Source organism: Solea solea, chromosome 10 (genome assembly GCF_958295425.1).
Source record: "Solea solea chromosome 10, fSolSol10.1, whole genome shotgun sequence".
NCBI classification, from domain to species: domain Eukaryota; kingdom Metazoa; phylum Chordata; class Actinopteri; order Pleuronectiformes; family Soleidae; genus Solea; species Solea solea.
This window is the reverse complement of record NC_081143.1, coordinates 8099479-8119606: the sequence shown is the minus strand read 5'-3', so window position 1 is coordinate 8119606 and position 20128 is coordinate 8099479. Positions and strand designations below refer to the sequence as shown.

Genomic DNA, 20128 nt, shown 5'->3' with positions numbered 1-20128 from the left:
TCTTCCAACAAGAAGGTGGGGGTTTGATCTCCAGCTCTTCTAATCTCTATGACGATGTGTCCTTGTACAACACACCTAACCCCAAATGGATGATGACTGATGGCTATGCCAGCAGTGTGTGAAAAGGTGTGAATTATATGTGATTGAAAAAGCACTGTATGAATGTGCGTAAAAGGGTGTGAATAGGTGAATGGCTAAACTGTAGTGTAAAGAGCTTTGAGTGATCATCAAGAGTAGCACTAAATTAATACAAATACCTTTGTCAGTGTTATTTAACTCTGTGTCACATGTTTTTATTGATGAGAACCACTGTTTGCCCCACAGGCTGCCTGATAAGTCTCCACTCACACGCCGGTTCCACAACCCCAAGCTGTCTGATGCCATCCAAAACCAGCATCTCCGCTATGCCTCATACAGGGTGCCAACAGGCCTGCAGGGTGAGGATAACTGCTACGCTGTGGTTCCCCCCTACGGGCCTCGCTCAGGCCACTGGGCCAGGAATGCCCGAGGAGGAGGAGGTGAAGGAGGGGAGGATTTTTGGGCAGCTGAGAAGGTTTTACCTCATGGAACAGTCCAGAATCTGACAAAGTGGTCCATGTACAGAGAGGATGGCGTGTTAGAAGGATACTATCCCACATCTCATTTTGTTGATGGACCTCATGACCCAGACTGGACTCCTGACAGAGATAGAGCACCTGGTCAAAACTGGTATGACAAGGTAGCTACAGTGTTTTTTTTTTTATACATAACCTTTATTGACAGCTGATTAACTATAAATTGGAATAGAAATGAGTGTCATCTAGTCATTAAACATGCAGTAACCTTCCCAGATAAATATTTTCCGGGGTTCACAAGCACAAACATTCAGCATGTTTTACTTCAAGTGAGTGTCAAATAGTGACCATATCATTCCAGCTTTGACAATGTTGCATGACAGTGTTGAAACATTTTCTTACTGTTATTTGTGTGTGTCCAGATCTACTCTATCCTAAGCATGCCCACAGCAGGCTACAGGGTGAAACGCTGGGCCGAGGGAATGGAGGACATGACACAGCTGCCGTAAGCACAATCCAGTATTCGCAAACAGCCTCACAGCTCTTTCAATCATGTCACACATGCTCTTTATCTATTTATTTGCTGTACTGTTGAGCAGTTCATTTCAGTGCATATCCATTTAGTTTCTGCAAGCAACGATTTACAGTGTGTGCTTGTCCTAGTCTGCCTACAGGCTTGAAAATTCTTGAAAAGTTTTGGAGTATGGAGTGAAATTTTGTTAAGTATGTGTTGTTTTTTTTTATTAAAATGCAAGTCTCAAGTAGATCTCTGTCAATCGATTTTCACTGAAGAAACCTTGAATTAAATATTTGTGTTTCTTTATCATATATTAGTAAGAATTAATTCCACAGTTGTTCTTTGAACTGCTCATCAAGTATAAGCTTTATGATTTTGATGACACATCATTTTACCAGTTTTCACAGAAAAAAAAGTAATTTAATGTCATCGAGGGTTAATTCATTTTGGTTCTCAAGAGTGTGTTTAATTTCCTCTGTGTTTGACTTCAGTGAGCTGAATGAGACCACAGTTCTGATGAACCTGAAGAAGCGCTACGACCAGGAACTTGTCTATGTATGCCCAATTTCTAATATGCTAATCAAATGTCATTGACATTGTCACCTTCTGTACATCAACTCATGCACTCTCCATTCCCCTTGTTTCTCTCTGTCTTTTGTGATCTCACAGACCTACATAGGCAGCATCCTCGTGTCTGTGAATCCATACAAGTTGCTCAACATTTACGGCACAGACATGGTGCTTCAGTATGAAGGCCACGGCCTGGGTGACAACCCTCCGTAAGATCTGTGTGTGTGTGTGTGTGTGTGACAAGTAATTCGTTTTTTGATTTGGTGGACCCTAAATCTTTTTACCCAGTGAAGTTATTATGTTATGTCTTACATGCAGGGAAAGTCCTTTTAACATGAGTTTCAAGGTGAAGACATGGTTTAAGATTGGGTTTAAGCAGGTAGTAGAACTTTCTGAGGGTTCTATAACTTCTTTAAGAACTTTTCCAGTAAGAAAAAATGACAATAATCAGGTCCTCTACAAATCCTCATGGGAACTATGTTGTTGTTTTTGATGTAATCATTCCGCCTCTGCATGAATGCTGCGTCCTTCAACTGAAAATGTGCTTTATTAAGCGATTGAGGGAGAATTTGTGCGTATGCACCGACAGTGCAGGGTCACTCGGGGAGTTAAGAGACGAGTTTATCCCATCAAACAGCTGAATCGCCAGGTTTTTTTTGTCCAGTAGAAGTCACTTCTGAAACTTTTTAAGGACTCTGCTTTATATTTTCAGTCATTCTCCAACTTGTTTGCACCCGTCTCCCTTTAGTAGGCAATTGCTTGTGTCTGAGCAGTAGTTTCTGTGACAGTTCCATTTGACCTCAACTGCCGCCGCTCAGGGGGTGCCGATGTCTGGCTCTAAACACTGCTGTACTGATGAGCTGATCATCTTAATCAGCATTGTGTGTACTCATTTGACAGTGGTTTCAATATCACAGACATTTGTTTAAAGTTAAAAGTTACACACTACAGCTTTAAGTTAAGCCCAAAGTTCGGCAGTAAATGCTTATGGTTAAGGTTTAAAATGAATGGAAGTTGAATGTAGTGTCCTAACAAAGGACAACTGGACAAACTTGTGAGGAATACATTTCTCAAAATTATTTAAATTTTGCAAGATTTCCTTACTTTCCATGAATATTTGTTTTATAATATTTGGGCTAACACTACCTGTTTTTTTCAAAAAGAAAGAAAGAAAGAAAGAAAGAAAAGAACATGAATATTTTAAAGTCCTTTTTCTCATTAAGTGAACAAATCCAGAGGACTGAACAGCATTGGAAGATTTATGAGCTCCCCGAGGGCTTTCTACCTCTGAACACAGAAGATAAACTTAACTCTCTAACCTTTACCTGAAACCCTCGTTCCTGTGATTATACTGTTGGACTACATCTGTCTACATGTGTCGTGAGCTCTGCTCTGCGGTACAGCGTGGCGGTAAACAGAGGTGTAAATGCCAGCACTCTCAGGTGTTATAGTAAGAGGCTCCTATTTCACTGCTGTAGATCGGTTGCCAAGGGAGAGTTTGGTTATGGATTCCCCCAGCACTTCACATCTATACACACAGCGCAGCATTCATTGTGAGGACACTCATGGATATAATGCATAAAAAGCCATTTTAAGAATTGACAGAATGTGAGGACCAGCCAAATGTCCACGCTCCCTATGGTTCATACGTTTTTCGGTCCTCACAAAGATACCCAGACAGACAGACAGACAGACGACTTTATTTACCCATACAAGAACACACACAGGTTGCATTTCTTAATTAAACATTTTTCATTGTGTTTCAGTCATCTTTTTGCCATTGCTAATCTCGCATATAACACCATGATGGATGCCAAAAAGGACCAGTGTGTTGTGATCAGGTAGGAAACGCAGTTTGACCTTCTTTTTGCTCAGGTTTAATTTTTTTTTACAACATACATTTTCTGTCCCTTTTTATTTCTATGTTCACAAGTTACTGTTAAAATGAATAATAATGTTTTTGTTACAGTGGAGAAAGTGGGTCAGGAAAGACCGAAGCTACAAAACTGATCCTGCGTTACCTGACAGCCATACATCACAAACGCAACGTCTCACAACAGGTGAGATACAAGTTATTTTATGAACTGTATGTGTAAATACAAAAAACATTAACTTTTAATCACATTTTTATGTGTTTTTATTCTCGTCTTGCTTGTTTTCTGCCACTTCAACATCAGATAGAGGTAAAGTGTGCCTTTTTTTTTGTTTAGCCCTCATAACAAACTATCAAAGGTAGCCATGGTAACATTCTTGTCTTCGGTAATTGGTCAGATCCTGGAGGCCATGCCCCTGTTGGAGTCCTTTGGGAATGCCAAAACGGTGCGCAATGACAACTCTTCACGCTTTGGCAAATACACACAGATCTTCATGGAGCAGTGAGTCATTCTAACAAGAAGTCAAATCTTCATTTATAAAGATTCCTCCTTTATAAATCAGAATTAAAGAGTTACCAAATGTTAAGGAGAAATATTTTTAAGGCTGACTATTGTCATTGTCATAATTTGTAATGCATGATATACATTGGGACAATTAAGGTGTGTGTTTTTTTCCTTTTCATTGTAGTTTTCACTCAGAAAATGTTAATGTCATGTATCACACTACTAATGACTCTCAGAAAGCTTTTGCTATGATTATGAAATGCATAGATTTTCTGCTGCATCTCTAAGATAAACACACATTTGTGAAGTAGTAGTGTATACACACAGACACACACACACACACGAATGAGTGCAGAATTTACTAACACATCTTAGTTACTCAGCTAATCCTCTGTTGGAACTGTGACAGAGACCTGAATACATTACAAATTCATGACCTGTTAACTCAGACCGCTCTGTGTGTGTGTGTGTGTCTGTGCATATGCGTGCGTGTCATTTAACAGTGGTGTAATCAGCGGTGCCATAACGTCTCAGTACCTGTTGGAGAAGTCCCGCATTGTCTTTCAGGTGAAAACAAACAAACACACACACACACATAGTAGATCAGGTGGAATCCTCTTACATCTGAGTCACCGTGAGAAAGAGGACATTGTAGAAGGTGACGGCATGAGTGTTATCAAACATGTTGTCTATCTCACACCACAGAGATTTTCTAATTGTGTGTGTGTATGTGTCTGTGTGTGAATATTTGTGGTGATTTTAATTTGTGTGTGCATTTTGTCCTTGTGTGCGTTCATCCACAGGCCAAATCGGAGAGGAACTACCACATCTTCTATGAGATGTTGGCTGGTCTTCCTCCTCATGATAAGAGCTCACTGTATCTGCAGGAGGCTGAGACTTACTACTATCTGAATCAGGTGCTTGTACAAAAGAAGCTACACACACACACACACACACACAGGGTACATAAGGAGTGGTCACTGTAATCAATTTCGCAGTCACATTAACAAATGAGATGTCAGTTTTTTTAAATTGTGACATTTATTCTACAGTGTGATTAACAGCGCGAGCATTAAAGTTGTTGTTTGCACGGAAATTCATATCAGGTAACCACTGCAAGCAGTTCTTAGCATGTTAGGTACACATGTCTTTTCCACTTCCACTTCACAGTCCGAGTCTTATGTCGTATAAGCAATACATATAACAGGAGGATAAAAAGAAGTTACAGACAAAATAAAGACATTATCAGGTTGGGTTGTTTTCACATCGTGTGTGTGTGAATACTTGTATATGTTACCGCTGTCTGGTAACATTTGTGGCATAAACACTGGCCTTGTCAGGATCAGTAGTCCTTATGGAGACCAAAACCTGGTCCTAATGAGGCAGAACCTAATGAAAACTCACTGTTAAATTAGAGCAGTGGTTTAAATGGGCTCAGGGTGAGAATGTTGTTGCTGATAAGAGGGTATCTCTCTCTGTGTGTGTACCTGTATATATATTTTTGAGAGGCCCAAAACATTTTTTAAAAACCTATCTCTGTGGGGTACGACGGAGTATTAGGGCCACATTGAGAAAGAAAAAAAATTCACAGACTTCAAGAATAAAGTCTTAATTTACGAGAATAAAGTAAATTTAGGACTTTATTCTCGTAAATTTACAAGAATAAAGTCGTAACATTCTACCCTGTTGTTTTAGAAGAGGAGGGTTGTAGACTTGGAAGAAATCGCTGCTTTTGTGGAGGGGGAAATAGCTGAAACTGGTCAACTGCAGGGTTATCGGTGGATGTATCAGCAGGCCATTCAGAGGGGACATATGGATTCATATGATAAACTAAAGAAACCACAAAATCAGTTCCAGCTATTTCCCCCTCCACAAAAGCAGCTATTTTTTCCAAGTCCGCCTGGTTCTTTCAGCGGAAAAGATGCATTTTGTTGCATATACTTTTTAAAGTCCTGATACTTATGACATGATGTGATGTTGTGATGATGTGATGTGATGCTGATGTACCAGATTAAGTATCTCCTTGTTTGTGAAACCTATTCTGAAGTACAATTCCACCAAATGCTCCACAGCCCTCATTTTAACAAATCTCCTCTTCTAAAACAGCTTTGAATATTGCGACTTTATTATTATTAAGAAAAAAAAAAACTCAATGTGCCCCTAATACTCCGTTGTAGTATGGAAAGTTTTACCTTGTGGTGACATATTCTCTGTGCCTTTTCAGGATTAAGACTTGGTTTTAGGGTTAGGGTAAAGGTTAAGGTTAGGCACTTAATTGTGATGGTTAAGGTTAGGGTAAGGGGCTGGGAATGTGTTATGTCTATGATGTATCCTCACTAAGATATAAAAACAGGTGTGTGTGTGTTTGTTTACAGGGAGGAGACTGTACCATAGAGGGTAAGGATGATGGGGAGGACTTCAGGCGTCTTCTGAATGCTATGGACATCCTGTGTTTCACCCCAGAGGAGCAAAATGGCATCTACAGACTGTTGTCCTCTGTCCTTCATCTGGGCAACGTCTACTTCCAGCCACACCAGGTCTGTCTCTGTCTCTCACACACATGCACACAAACACACACGTTAATTGATTTAAAATAAGAATGGTAATGATGTTGATCGATGATGGTCATGTGTATGAATCTGTGTGTGTGTGTGTTTACAGGCTGAGGGTCAGGAGGCCGCGTCAGTGGTGAGTGCACAGGAGATCAGGGTTGTCGCTGAGCTGCTGCAGGTCTCGCCTGACGGCCTGCAGAAGTCCGTCACCTTCAAACTGACAGTGAGGGAAACACACTTTACATAAGAGTCATAAATATATTACAGCAATAAGGAATTGTATTACAACAGTTAAAGAGATGTTATTTGATAACAGATGTGTGTGTGTGTGTGACTCCTAGGACACAGTGCGAGAGAAGATCTACTCTCCGCTCACGGTGGAGAGTGCTGTTGATGCCAGGTGAATTTAAGCCCGAGTGCATCTCTTCTGCTGAGATCAACCTGAATTAAAAGCCACTCTGAAAGTCTTTCATGAGATGTTTTTGTTTTTTTGTTTTTTTTACTCCTTGCTTGAGCGGCACCTGTAGACAACAACAAAAATTGTACAATCTTTGGCGGAGGCATGTGAGGACAAAGGACGATTTTCAAACGTCCTCTGTTTCCATAGGAACCGGGTTTTCTGTTTCCATAGTAACCTTATTGTATGTGTGTTCTTCATAGAGATGCTGTTGCCAAGATCCTGTATTCGCTACTGTTTAGTTGGCTGACAGAGCGCGTCAATGGACGGGTCTACCCTCGCAACGAAGCCCTCTCCATCTCCATCCTGGACATATATGGATTTGAGGTCAGACTGAAATGCCATCTTGCTCAATAACATCAATAACACCGAGGCGTCAGAGCTGACCTGTGTTTAATAACTCATCATGCCCCCAACATCTTTTCTCTGTGTCTTTCAGGAGCTACAGGTGAACAGCTTTGAGCAGTTGTGCATCAACTACGCCAATGAAACTTTGCAGTTCTTCTTTAACAGAGTCATCTTCCAGGAGGAGCAGGTCAGCAAAAATATAACTAACCCTTTTTACACCACACATACTTAATTATTGGGTGATTTATGTATGAAAATACTGTATATTCAGAATAAATTCAAGCATTTTGACCATTCAGCATTTTGACCATGAACTTTATATACATATGTGAGATAGTTTTTAATCTTTTTAAACCAGCCAGAGAAAGTTTCCCTGTGACACCAGAGCGTTGAGATGTGGGAAAGGTCATTACAAGCAGCGGTTTATCCCTTTAGTCAAGATTAATTTCATTCAGAGCTCAGCTAAGAGTAAGCAGCTTCAGTAAGTCTAAATACGTCTGTTTCTGTCGCTCAGCATTCAATTATTTGTAAAATCTAGACAAATTAGTGCTGCGGGGAGAAGCTGTGCACTCTCGGAGCAGAGCTCCTCACTGTACCGTCTGTCCAAATAAAACATCATGTCATGGATCATGTAACATCATTGCGTATATAAAAGAAGATGCCTCTTATTCATAACCTGCCATGTGAGCAGTTACAGGTCGGACTTTGTGAGTAACTTGATGTCTCTTGGTAACATGTTTTCTTGTGTTGAAATGTGGTTTGCATTTCTAGAACAGTTTGACATGTGCCTGCTTAATGGTTCATATAATATGCTGTTAGATGTTTGGTAGTTTGTATCAACAGAAAGTCTTATTACTGGTTACAGTGTGAATACCCGAGAAGTTGGTGTGCAGACACATGGTGTTGCTCTCAGATAAACAATGGTTTATAAACCAAAACTTGCCACAAACAACTGATTTCCCTCACCACAAATGTCACAAGCGAAATGTCCTGACCTGTGGACATATGGTCTTAAAGATCAAATGAGCACTTAAGCACTGAGGATCTCAACATCTCTGACTCTGAGATCAGAACCAAAGATTCACTTCCTTTCAGAGAAGCTTCAATAAAATCAGAAGGACACTGGGATTGTGGACAGTGGAGTTGTAAGAGCTTAACCTGATGAACGTCTGTGCTGCGTGTGTAGGAGGAGTACATGCGGGAGCAGATCGAGTGGCATCAGCAGCCTTTCAGCCTCAACCAAGCCTGCCTGGACCTCATTGCTGCTAAGCCTCATGGAATACTTCGCATACTGGACGACCAGTGCGGTTTCCCTCAGGTATTACCACGCCTGTGGACGAGAGTCCTCATTTCAGTAATCTTAACATTAAACACAGAAATTATGTAAATGCATGGCGCACTCATAAGACTCCTGTGAAAGTTAAAGGGGAAGTTGAAGCTCTATGAAGTGTTGACACATTATCAGCACTGACCTCACTGAGCACACAGCTGTCATATTTACATGGCTGCCAGCAGGGACAGAAAGAAAAACAGATTTTAACCACATTAAGAAAAGGCTCATTGAAATTCCCATCACCAATGTCCATAGACGAAAATCTGCAATTTTACATCGTAGCACACAAGATTTATTAATATCCACTGCTGCCTCTAGTGAAGGAGAGTGTGTGTGGTTTACAGTCTTTATTTTCCTGCTGAAAAGCCTGTCACATGGCTAGATAAATTTAAGACAGACGTCTCAAACGTGCGGCCCACGGGCCATATGCACGGGCCTCATGATATACGATACAATACGATACAACTTTATTATCCGTTTCCACTGAAATTCATTTTGCAGTTCATAGGACGCTCTGTTACAAAATACAAATACAAAACAAATCATACAGATACAGGTTAGACATAAAGTACACACACGAACAACAGTCAGTTGTAAAATACAATCATTTTAAACTATGAAGCCATTTCAAGAAATTGTAACGATTTTATTCTCCAACTGTGTAACAGTGACACTGCTCCCATAAACTCTAACCCAAAACATGACTCAGCAAAAATTTTGGATGGTATAGGATTGGATTTACCTCTTTCTGATATCAGATTTAGTGATTTTATGTATTACTTGGCAATCATAATATTTAAAAAAAATAATAATAATAATTTATATTCACATCTTGAACACATATGATGTAATTTATTTTTTTATTTATTTTGGTTGTATATTGTTTTTGCATAAAAAATGTATGCTTAGTGTATTGTGCACTGACACACGGTAAAAGAGGCGCAGATTTTATAATATTTTGTCTTCTTTCTGCTCCTTTTTATTGTTTTAATTTTTTTAATATTGGTATTTATGTTAGAAAGATTTGTTTTATATGTTTAATTTTAAAATGAATGAAAAGAACTTGACAAACAAATATCACATTCAACTTTAATTGCACACACACATATATAGACTACACATATATACAGAAGGTGTGTCTTTTATTATTGCAAACTGTACATCAACCACAATTAAAACAAACACCTTTACTTTCAAATGATGTCAGTGGGTATATTGCCTTAATATTTCAGCCCCTGCTGAACCATTTTTTTTAGACCATCCCACTCTTGACCAAACTAAATGCTCATTGGCTGTTTGAGTTTGTTACTCGCTGTTCCTGAAGATACAATCATTTGGATGATTTGTGTTAATTGGCTAAAATAAAAGCTTTTCTTCCTGTCTCTTTTGGCAGCCATGTCATCAGTGAGTGTGAGTGTCCAGGTCTCCTGCTGGTTTATGGCTCAACAACGTCAGTGTTGATAATGTGTCAATAGCTCACTCATTCAACCGCACTTCAAAAAAAGCTAAAATGTCCCTTTAAATTAAGTTAGACCAGAATATGAGAAAGTTTTCAAATCGTTTGTTATTTAATTATTGTGTAAAACAACAAAAAAAACAGCAGCCAATTCATGGTATAAATACTTGATGCCTCCGTTTTCAGGTAAAAGAAACATCACCCAGATTGGATTTCTCATAAGGACGGAGACTAAAGCATATTGTAGCCAGTTCAGATCAATACACAACTATCCCCCACACAACACACATAATTGCCTACCTGCTGCAATCATTATTCCTGCGGCTCCTAATGTAACAAGCTGACTGAGATTTTATTGAGATAAATGCATTATAGAGCGTCTCCGATGCTCAAAGTGAAAAATGAACACCGTGTTACACGAGTAACTGACTGAGGCAATCAGCTCCATCTGCACAGGCAACATGTGTTTTTTTTGCTGTACACATTTACTTTCCATGGCTGGCCAACCATTAACTGTCTCTAATCATTGCTAGGCAACAGACCACACCTTCCTTCAGAAGTGCCACTATCACCATGGAAACAACCCGCTGTATGCCAGGCCAAAGATGCCACTGCCAGAGTTCACCCTCAAACACTACGCAGGGAAGGTCACCTATCAGGTACATTTTCTTTTCTTTCTTTCTTTATATCTATCTTTTCCCACAAAAACAATATTTCCATCCATCCATCCATCTTCTACTGCTTTATCCCCCTTGACAGATTACCAGTCAATTACAGGGACACAGCGAGACCATATAGAACAACCATTCACTCTCACATTCACACACTATGGTCAATATATTGTCCAATCCCCAAATGTGCATGTTTTTGGACTGTGGGAGGAAACCATAGAACCTGGAGAAAACCCACCCACACACAGGGAGAACATGCAAATTCCATGCAGAAAGGCCCTTGTTCCGACCATTTGCTGCAAAGGCAAGAGTGCTGACCACTACACCAACCATGTAGCCCTAAGAACACTATTTATTTTCTTAAATGACTATGATATGATTTGAGCTGGATTTGGTTGAGCAAGATATAATACCTGTATATCAGCACTAAAACATTTGAAGCGTTTCACTCCCCCTTAAATGACCTTTGATTGATCAGTGCTTGTGTTCATAAAATTGTTGCTGCTCTTTAACTGTCATCTTATTTGCACTTTTAAACCACTCTTTTATTTTATTTTATTGTTTGTAATCTGTTTCTTGTATTTGTGATATTTATTAAGACGTGTGCTACTGACCTCTTGTAAATGAGATCTCATCATTTAACAATGGGTCTTTCACCTAGTTCAATACAGATTAAATTAAAATAAAAAAATATCATAGGAAAATGAACATAAATATCTAATCAGCCAATGACATGGCAGCAACATAGTGCATTTCGGCATCAGAATAAGAGAGAGTGATGTGGAATGGTTGTTATTTAAGACACAGTGATAACAGATCAGCACCATGGACAGTGCCGAGCAGCTGCCCTGAACTCAAGCCATTGCATGATTACATGAGTCAAATAAAATTGATTGACTGATTTATTGATTAACACAGGTGTTGTGTTAAGCCTCTAATCCAGTGCACTGTGCAGCATCTGCACTACACTACACTGTGTGCAGGCTGCTTAGAAGAACTACTTCTTTGTAAACCCATGCTTTGTGAAAGCTTTACAAATATGGTGATGACAAGGTTTAAATTGAAATTCCTCATATTAGCATGTTGCCATACTTGGTAAGTGTTTTATACGAATCATATCTTACTCCAGGCAATGAGCTAGTGCTGGTTTTTATATTATATATTTCATTATATTATATTCCTCAAATGAATCCTTCTTCTGCTCTATAAAACTCACAACCCTGGATAAATGGCTCCAAGGCTGTTACACTACTGCTTGTCCTCTATAGAATCTAATTTTCTGATGATTTGTGGTGCAGGTGAACAAGTTCTTGGACAAGAACTTTGACATGGTCCGCCAGGACGTTTTAGACCTCTTCATTCAGAGCAAGAACAGAGTAAGATGCACAAAACCACACTCTATATTCAGCAAAGTTTTTAAATTACATTTAATTATTATGGTAGATGACTATGATCTCACCTGTTCTGTCACCACTGGCTTAGTAGCATTAATTAGAAATGTTATTTCCTCACTTAGTTCATTTTACAGTTGACCTGTTGCTCAATCATTGTCCATGTGTCTACAGATGGTATCCAGCCTCTTCTTGAAGCACTCAGAGTCTGTGTCACAGCAGAGGTCTAACGACCGCCGCAGCAGCGCCGCGCGTCGTTATCACGCCAATACGGTCAGCGCCAAGTTTCAGAGCAGCCTGCAGGAGCTGGTGGAGAAAATGGAAAGGTCTCCATAACACACTACTCATTTCATCCACAGGACAATTCACATTGTGACATCTCAGTCACTCGTGGGCTACCGCTTTATCGTGAGGGTCGGGGGGTGGAGCCAATCCCAGTTGATATAGGGCAAAAGGCGGTGTACACCCGTGGACAGGTCGCCAGTCCATCGCAGGGCCAACATACAGAGACTAACACCTAATTCACACCTTCGATTTAGAGTGTCCATTTAGCTTAATCTTCATATTTTTGGACTATGGGAAACCAGATTAGCCGGACCTTCACACAAAAAAGGCACTGAGTTGAACAGGGATTCAAACCCTTGACCTTCTCGCAACATCTAACCCACAAGTTCTTTTTGAACACCACGACTGCCTCCCCCATCTGATTTATAGCTCCGAGATATGACAGGCGTGTGAGTTATGTTTATGTGACGTTGCACCTGCCTGTAATGATGAGTCACGCTGTGAGTGTATGATTTTCACCGTGAGGTTCTGCAGGAAACATGATCATGACGAAGGAGTGACAGAGACTCTCTGCCACCTACCATGTTGTGAGCGTGTGCTAAAACAACAGACAGTGAAGATGTGAACAGTTTGTGTTGCCATGGGGTTGTTCAAGGATCAACTCTGGTAATGTCGTGAAACCCGACCGATGTTACTGTTTGTTGGTGCCATTTCTCCTGGGAAGATAATTTGCTTTGCGTGCTTTGAGCCCGATCGCACATGAAACGAGGCGCCTCAGGAGAAATCTGAGTCTGAAACCGTTTGTATGAGTCATGCAGTTCAGATTTCTGCGCAGGAAAATTATACTATGCCTTTATCAAATCATGCTTTCATTTTTTTTCATTTATCCATCCGTTCGTTCTCATCTGTTTGTGACAGGTGTAACCCTTATTTTGTGCGATGCATCAAGCCAAACCATCACAAGGTATATGTGCAAGTGTGATGGTGTGTGCAGGTTTGCTGTGATCATTTACATTTTGATTTATATGTATTATTATTACCATTATTATTATTATTATTATTATTAGGTGACACATGTACATCTTTGTGTGTGTTTGTGTGTAGGAGCCGGGAGTGTTCGACAATGAGCTGGTCAACACTCAACTGCATTACTCTGGTATCATGGAGACCATTCTCATCAGAAAGGAGGGTTATCCATACAGATTACACTTTCACAGCTTCCTATCAAGGTTTGGCGATTTTGCTCATTCTCAGTAAATGTAAGAAATGTAAACACCAGTTGCACCATGCCACCTAAAATATAAAGCATATTATTTCAGCCTCCTGTTCAGCTTTCTCTCCTCATTACCACACATCGCTTTCACTTTGTCCAAACTGCCTGAACTATTGGCTTTTTCTTCAAAGGGAGGAATTTACACACCGTTTATTTTCATGCTCAAATAGCCGTCTGGCAATTGCCATCATTTGCAGTAGGAGAGCAGTCAAATCCAATTGCTCTCACAGCACTGGTGGTGATTACTAAAATAGTCTGAGAAATAATGACCTCATTCAGACTAGGTATTAACATCCGTCCTAAATGTGATCTGATTACAAGTGGACAGCTCTAAGTTCAGGTCTGAATGCATATACTACTACTCCGTATGTATATATATATATATACACAATATACATCTATGTAGTTTAAGAATAAGTACAGTGTATAAATGCAAACGTTGCAGTACAGAAGAGTTGGATAATGGGTGATGGCATTTCGGCTGCTTTTTTCCATTATTGTTTAAACATACAGTTTATACAGAGGCTATAACAATGTGCTATATGGAGTGTCTTATATCCTTTTTTCAGCACAACCTCAGTAATCTGATGAATAAAAAATTAATTTTTACTAACTATATAAAACACACATGAGAAAAATTACTCAAAATGTTTACAACATACTCAACATATTAAACCTGTGTGTGTGTCTGTGTGTGGTCTTATACGTGCACCACAGGTACAAATCCTTGCTCTGCCTGTGGGAGCTGCCACCAGCAGATGGAGAAAACTGCATCATCATGCTCCACAAGCTCGGCCCAGTAAAGAAAGGCTCGTATCAGGTGGGAGTCAGTAAGGTGAGCAGCTCTCTCACTCCCAAACCTTCAACATACATACTGTATCTGCAGAATGTGTGTGATAAAGTAAACCAAGCAATTAGATATCAAGAGTGTTTCATTTAGATTTGTGTGCGTTTTAGATTTTCCTGAAGGAGGAGTTGTATCAGCTGCTGGAGGGGAAGCGCGACCGCGTGCTGAACCTCGCTGCCATGACACTGCAGAGATACACTCGCATGTGTTTTGTACGGAAAAACTTTCTCAAGTTCAAGCGCCGCATCACGCTGTTTGAAGCTCGCAGCAAGGGCTACGTGGCCAGGTAATATTCACCTGCGAGGTCAGCTGCTAGTATGAATTCATGACTCTTTGAAGTTTCATTTTTAAGAACAAAGAGCACTTAGGCTGCTTTTTCCCATTACTATGTTAAAACGCATATACAGAGGCTATAAGAATGTGCAATATATAGTGACTTACATCTTTTTTTTCAGCACAACCCATAGGCAATCTGATTAAATTATTATTTTTCATTTTCATCAACTGTGTAAAAACACCAAAACAAAAAGTACTCTGAAATTTAGAAATACATCACAGTTCAAATTTCAAATTGAGCAAAGCGCTACATGCTAAAGCAAGTGATATAAAATGAATGATAACTTTGACTCAACAACACATAAGAAGACAAAAATGCATTGTGTAAAGCCTGAAGGTGTGACCTATAAACACACACACACCCAGGATGTCCATATAAGGAGTTGTGTATTATTCCCAATTTACCAAGGGTGCACCTGTGGCACAGATCCATGCCACGTGAGCACAAAGGATTGATGTCCCATAACCCCTGAAATAAATTCAAAAAAAAGAAAAGAGATGCCTCGTCAACTCCACCAACTTACTTGGCTGGTATTCTTTTTACACATACAGTGAAATTATTCAATATAAATGTTTTTTTTTACCCTGAGTCAATATGAGCAGCCTCTTCAGTACACTGTCCCACTCAAGTCTGGAGTTTCAGTCCTGAGTCTGGCTGTTTAGACTTTAGTGTTCGGTTTCACTGAGTTAAATAGGTCAAAGCTTATCTCAGGCAACCTGCTTCTTTTGTCCTCGATGTGACGAGACGAGGCCACAGGATTCAGGCCAAGCTCATCCATCAGGGGTGATAGATTTCCCACTCATTGCCAGTCATGCAAAACCTGGTGATGTTACGTTTGATTTTGTTCAAATAGATCCTTAACTGGTTTAATTAAAACACCAACAATGGCACTAAATTGAAAGTTACACATATGTATTTCAGAGATTGATGAATTTGGGAATTGATAGATGATGAAAAACATAAAGTTATAACTCTAATGAAGCCTGACTGATTTATCACGCTTTGATCACAGCCACTCTCACACCAAGGTGGTCCATTTAAATAACACCCCCCACCCCCCGCGCTCAACCATTGATTTCTTGGTCCATGCTACCTCACACTGCTGCTTTGCTGCCACCAGCCAAGTTTCCACCTTTTTAAATAAGAGTCTCACAGGCTCAAAAGTTTAAAATGTTATTCAGTGTCTTGTACGGGTGTTTCCAAGCATGCTGCTTGGCCAATTATCTAATAAACTGGAGGCATCAGTGCCAAGTCTAACTGCATTCCCATTTGGCACAATTAATTAAACATTTTTCCTGACTAAACTGTGATTAACACAAATCATATCACACATATTCCACTGTCCCATTTGAATCACATTGTGCACCTGATAGTCATCGATCTTGTGGATGTTTTTATTTCTTGCTTAATTGTTTAATTTTCCTGCATCTTCTTTCTCTCTGTTCTCCGTCTGCATCTGAATCGTCCATCAACGAAATGTGTTTCCTGGACAGAAAAAAGTTTACGCTGAGGAGAAAGTACCTCATCAGGTTCCGCTCTGCCGCGCTGCTCATCATCAACCGCCAACGTTACATGAGGGTATGTGGACAGTGTTTGCTTCTCAGTGGACATGGAAACTTGTCAAGGGTATTTTATGACTTTATCCTCAAGGAAAGAAATAATAATGATCAAATGTGTGACGTGTGATTTTTGTCGTCTTTCTGTCAGACAGTGCTAGAGCCTGCAAGGAAGGCAGAGGAGGTGAGTGAGGGGAGGGAATGAAAATAAACTGTCTGAGAGGGAGGAGGGAGGAGGGAGAAGGGACATACTCTCATGTTTGATTGTGATATTCTTTAAGTATCTGTTTGGATTTGTGACGTGTGGATTTGCCCCAACTAGCTGAGGCAGTCGTGTGAACCGTTAGATTTCTCTTTCTCTCTGTAACATTGTAAGGTCTCGGTCTTAGTTTGCAAAGTGCCATGTATGCTGTGCTTTGGTGAAATACAAATAAAATTGATTCGATTTGATCGGTAGGATCGCATCAACAGAGAAGTGGTGAATGTGGCAACACTGCCAATCCCTGCTGAGCTGGCTGCCCTGCTGAACCTGGCCTCAGGTACACACACACACTTTAATTAATTCATTTGGACACCCTAAACAAAGTGTTATCCCAAACCTTAACCACAACCAGTTACTACCTAACCCTAACGTTAACCTAACCACAAATCAAATCCTTGCCCTAAATATAATCAGTTCCTTACAAATTAGGTGTTCCCCTTAAATAATCCTTTGCTGTTGTGTGGATGTCCCTCAACTTTCTCAGAGCGTCTTAACCTTTTGAGGTCAAATAGTCATGCCCCATTTATGCCCCACTTATTTCCATAAGGAAGACAACGCTAAACAATGTCACTGTATAAACAGATCCCAAAGGTCCCAAAACATGAGTACTACCCAGAACACACAGACGCACAGTGTGTACATGTTTTTCTTGCTTCTGTGGGACCATTTTCTGGAGCAGAAGTCCTCTTAGGGACCAAAGCCTGGTCCTAATGAGGCAGAACTTAATGTCTGAGGCTAAAGTAAAGTAAAATATGAATTGTAGTCAAGTTAAGGTTCCCAGTAGGCATTACCCAGCTGTGGTAAAGTTTAGGGTTAATGCTTTGGTTTAAACAATAATAAATGAATGGAAGTCAATGCAGAATCCTAACAAGAATATGTGCAAACCTGTGTGTTCCACCTTGTTTCCAGGTGGATTCAACAATATTCAATGTCCTAGTTCTGTGATGGCTCATGCCCTGCGGTGTGTGTGTGTGTGTGTATTCAAAGGTGGCGAGGAGCTGCACTCTGAGTGTCTGGCCGTGGTCCAGGCTCCAAAGGTTCAGGTTGACCCTCAGCTCACTCTGCCCCTGGATATCAACAACTACCTCATGACTCACTACATACGGGCCATATTTAGGGTGAACACACACACAAACACACTCCAAAAAATACTTTATATCATACACGTAAAACTGCATGAACACAGCATTAAAAGATAAACGATCTTGCGGTGTATAATCACCTCTAAATATTCTGCTTGTTGTTGTGTATAATGTGTTGTAGGAGCCATTGTTCGGGATGCTGACAGCCCCACTCGAGAATTCTCTTCTTCGATTGGATGAGGAGCTCAAGCAAGGATCCCTGAACATTTTCATTCTGGTACATGTTTCATATTTTTGGAAACCCTTTAAAATGAGCTGCAAAACACTGTAATATTTCATGATTTCGTAATTTTAATTAAGTTTGCAACAAGTAATAGGTTTGAAATGTCATTGGCTACAAAGGGTAGGCATATACTTCAGTATAAATTTTGTGCCTTGTGAATGTGATATTTCAGAAATGCCATCATAGACTGTAAAAAGAAAACGTGAAGTAATCTTGCAGTCCGCCAGAGGAAGACAATATAGAAGTAAAAATAGATGTTGTATAGCCACCAGGGGGCGACTCCACTGGTTGCAGAAATAACTCTGCTTAAATGGATTATTATTATGTCAGTAGACATTCTCCTGAAGAGTGAATGGTCTCAATCGCTAGTTTCAGCTCTTATTCAATAGAACATGATGTGACTTTCGTAAACATCAGTGTGATCAACAGCTCGTGTAGACTAGTCAGAGCTTGGTTGTAAACGTGTGTCTGTAACTTTGTTGTAGCTGAATCCTTAAAATCTCACGGTGATGGTATCAATCCTGAAACTCAAGGTTTCAAAACAGGACGTAAGATTCTTATTTATTGAACACAATTACAGAATAAGTTCAGAATAAGTTCAGTGGTCGTCGAAGATCAAACATCAAGGTCACCTGGTAAAAGTGATAACAGAATTGTAAATACAGAATCAAAGGTCAAGGTCAGAGCTCAGTGGGGACACTTGATCTTGTGACTCCTGTAAAGGAATTTTCATTACATGGCAAAGGTCAAAACTGTCCCCTGTCTCCTCACTCATGTGATTTTGACAGATACTTAGATTCATGGGTGATCCCAACCTGAATGGGGCTCAAGAGAATCTGTTTGGGAACTACATCATTCAAAGAGGACTGACCAATCCCAGCCTCCGAGATGAGATCCTGGCTCAGGTAGCCAATCAGGTGAGAGCCTTCTTTTTTTTTTCCTTTTCTGAACCTGCTGAGTTGACAACACGTTACCAGATTTCAACACAATCTCACATTCCTTTTTTTGTTTTACTTTTCTGACAGGTGTGGAGGAATCCGAACATTTTGAATTCAGAGCGTGGTTGGCTCCTTCTCTCATCTTGTCTCTCTGCCTTCCTGCCATCTCAAAGACTGGCCAAACATCTGCTGAAGTAAGACAGTCATAATCAATGAAATACACTGGTGTTTTACAGAAAGACCTTCGAGTTTTCTGTTTGTGTGACTTGAATGTAGGTCCTTTCAGCAAGAGACTTCATATATTCCACTCTTTTCCTTAATGCTTGTTGTTTTTGCAGGTTCATGTCTGATTATGGGCCCGAGGGTTACGACTGTGTGTGTCAGAACCGTCTGCTTCAGGCTCTGCATCGTCTGAATGTCGGGCCAGAGTGCGTCCGGACGTACCCGCCGTGTCTGCTGGAGTGGACCGCCAATCGCAAGAGGGCACACACTGTCCTGCACATTCACTGTTTTGACGGTGAGACACACAAACACAAAAGTGGAGTTAGTGCTGGCTTCTTATTACTTTTTTTGTGTCCACTACCCATGCAGATATCACAGCACACAAGGTTAGGGTTAACCCAGTAGTAGTGCGGATACGAAAGGTTTTATTTTACAGAATATACAGTGCAGTGGCTGTTGAATATGTCTTTAATTTTGTGTGCAATGCTCAATACAGTGTTTATGAATATATTTACATTGCAGAGAATGTGTCAAGATTTTTCTCATTCAAGTTCTATATATTTTAATTTATTTTGTTTACTGTTATTCATTATAAAAGCACTGATACTACTAAAATATTAATTAGTGTACATGAATTAATATTTTGTGGCCACAAAATAGAGCTTTTTCCCCACATGTCGTGTCTGGGGCTCACTAGAAACCAACATTTTAGCAATCATTGCCAATTCTTTTAGATATATACTGTATATATAATGGCTGATGAATTGGTAAAGATAATATTATTCTCACAAATATTGGTATCAGCGCCAAAAAAAT

General features: G+C 40.0%; 1 protein-coding gene across 1 annotated transcript in view; it reads left to right on the top strand.

The window, feature by feature from the left end:
• The window catches only part of LOC131467644 (unconventional myosin-XV-like), a 51269-nt gene that overhangs the window by 925 nt on the left and 30216 nt on the right, over nt 1–20128 (top strand). Inside the window, exons 2-32 of the mRNA XM_058641669.1 lie at nt 325–718; nt 977–1059; nt 1563–1626; nt 1741–1850; nt 3408–3482; nt 3611–3701; nt 3819–3824; nt 3913–4016; nt 4523–4586; nt 4823–4936; nt 6395–6556; nt 6681–6794; nt 6913–6971; nt 7232–7355; nt 7468–7563; nt 8563–8694; nt 10699–10824; nt 12135–12212; nt 12402–12553; nt 13431–13476; nt 13617–13741; nt 14503–14620; nt 14743–14918; nt 16463–16547; nt 16677–16709; nt 16983–17064; nt 17775–17905; nt 18051–18146; nt 18941–19069; nt 19178–19284; nt 19429–19607. Of these exons, the coding sequence (XP_058497652.1) occupies nt 325–718; nt 977–1059; nt 1563–1626; nt 1741–1850; nt 3408–3482; nt 3611–3701; nt 3819–3824; nt 3913–4016; nt 4523–4586; nt 4823–4936; nt 6395–6556; nt 6681–6794; nt 6913–6971; nt 7232–7355; nt 7468–7563; nt 8563–8694; nt 10699–10824; nt 12135–12212; nt 12402–12553; nt 13431–13476; nt 13617–13741; nt 14503–14620; nt 14743–14918; nt 16463–16547; nt 16677–16709; nt 16983–17064; nt 17775–17905; nt 18051–18146; nt 18941–19069; nt 19178–19284; nt 19429–19607 (3455 nt within the window). The remainder of the gene's footprint in view (nt 1–324; nt 719–976; nt 1060–1562; nt 1627–1740; nt 1851–3407; nt 3483–3610; nt 3702–3818; nt 3825–3912; nt 4017–4522; nt 4587–4822; nt 4937–6394; nt 6557–6680; nt 6795–6912; nt 6972–7231; nt 7356–7467; nt 7564–8562; nt 8695–10698; nt 10825–12134; nt 12213–12401; nt 12554–13430; nt 13477–13616; nt 13742–14502; nt 14621–14742; nt 14919–16462; nt 16548–16676; nt 16710–16982; nt 17065–17774; nt 17906–18050; nt 18147–18940; nt 19070–19177; nt 19285–19428; nt 19608–20128) is intronic.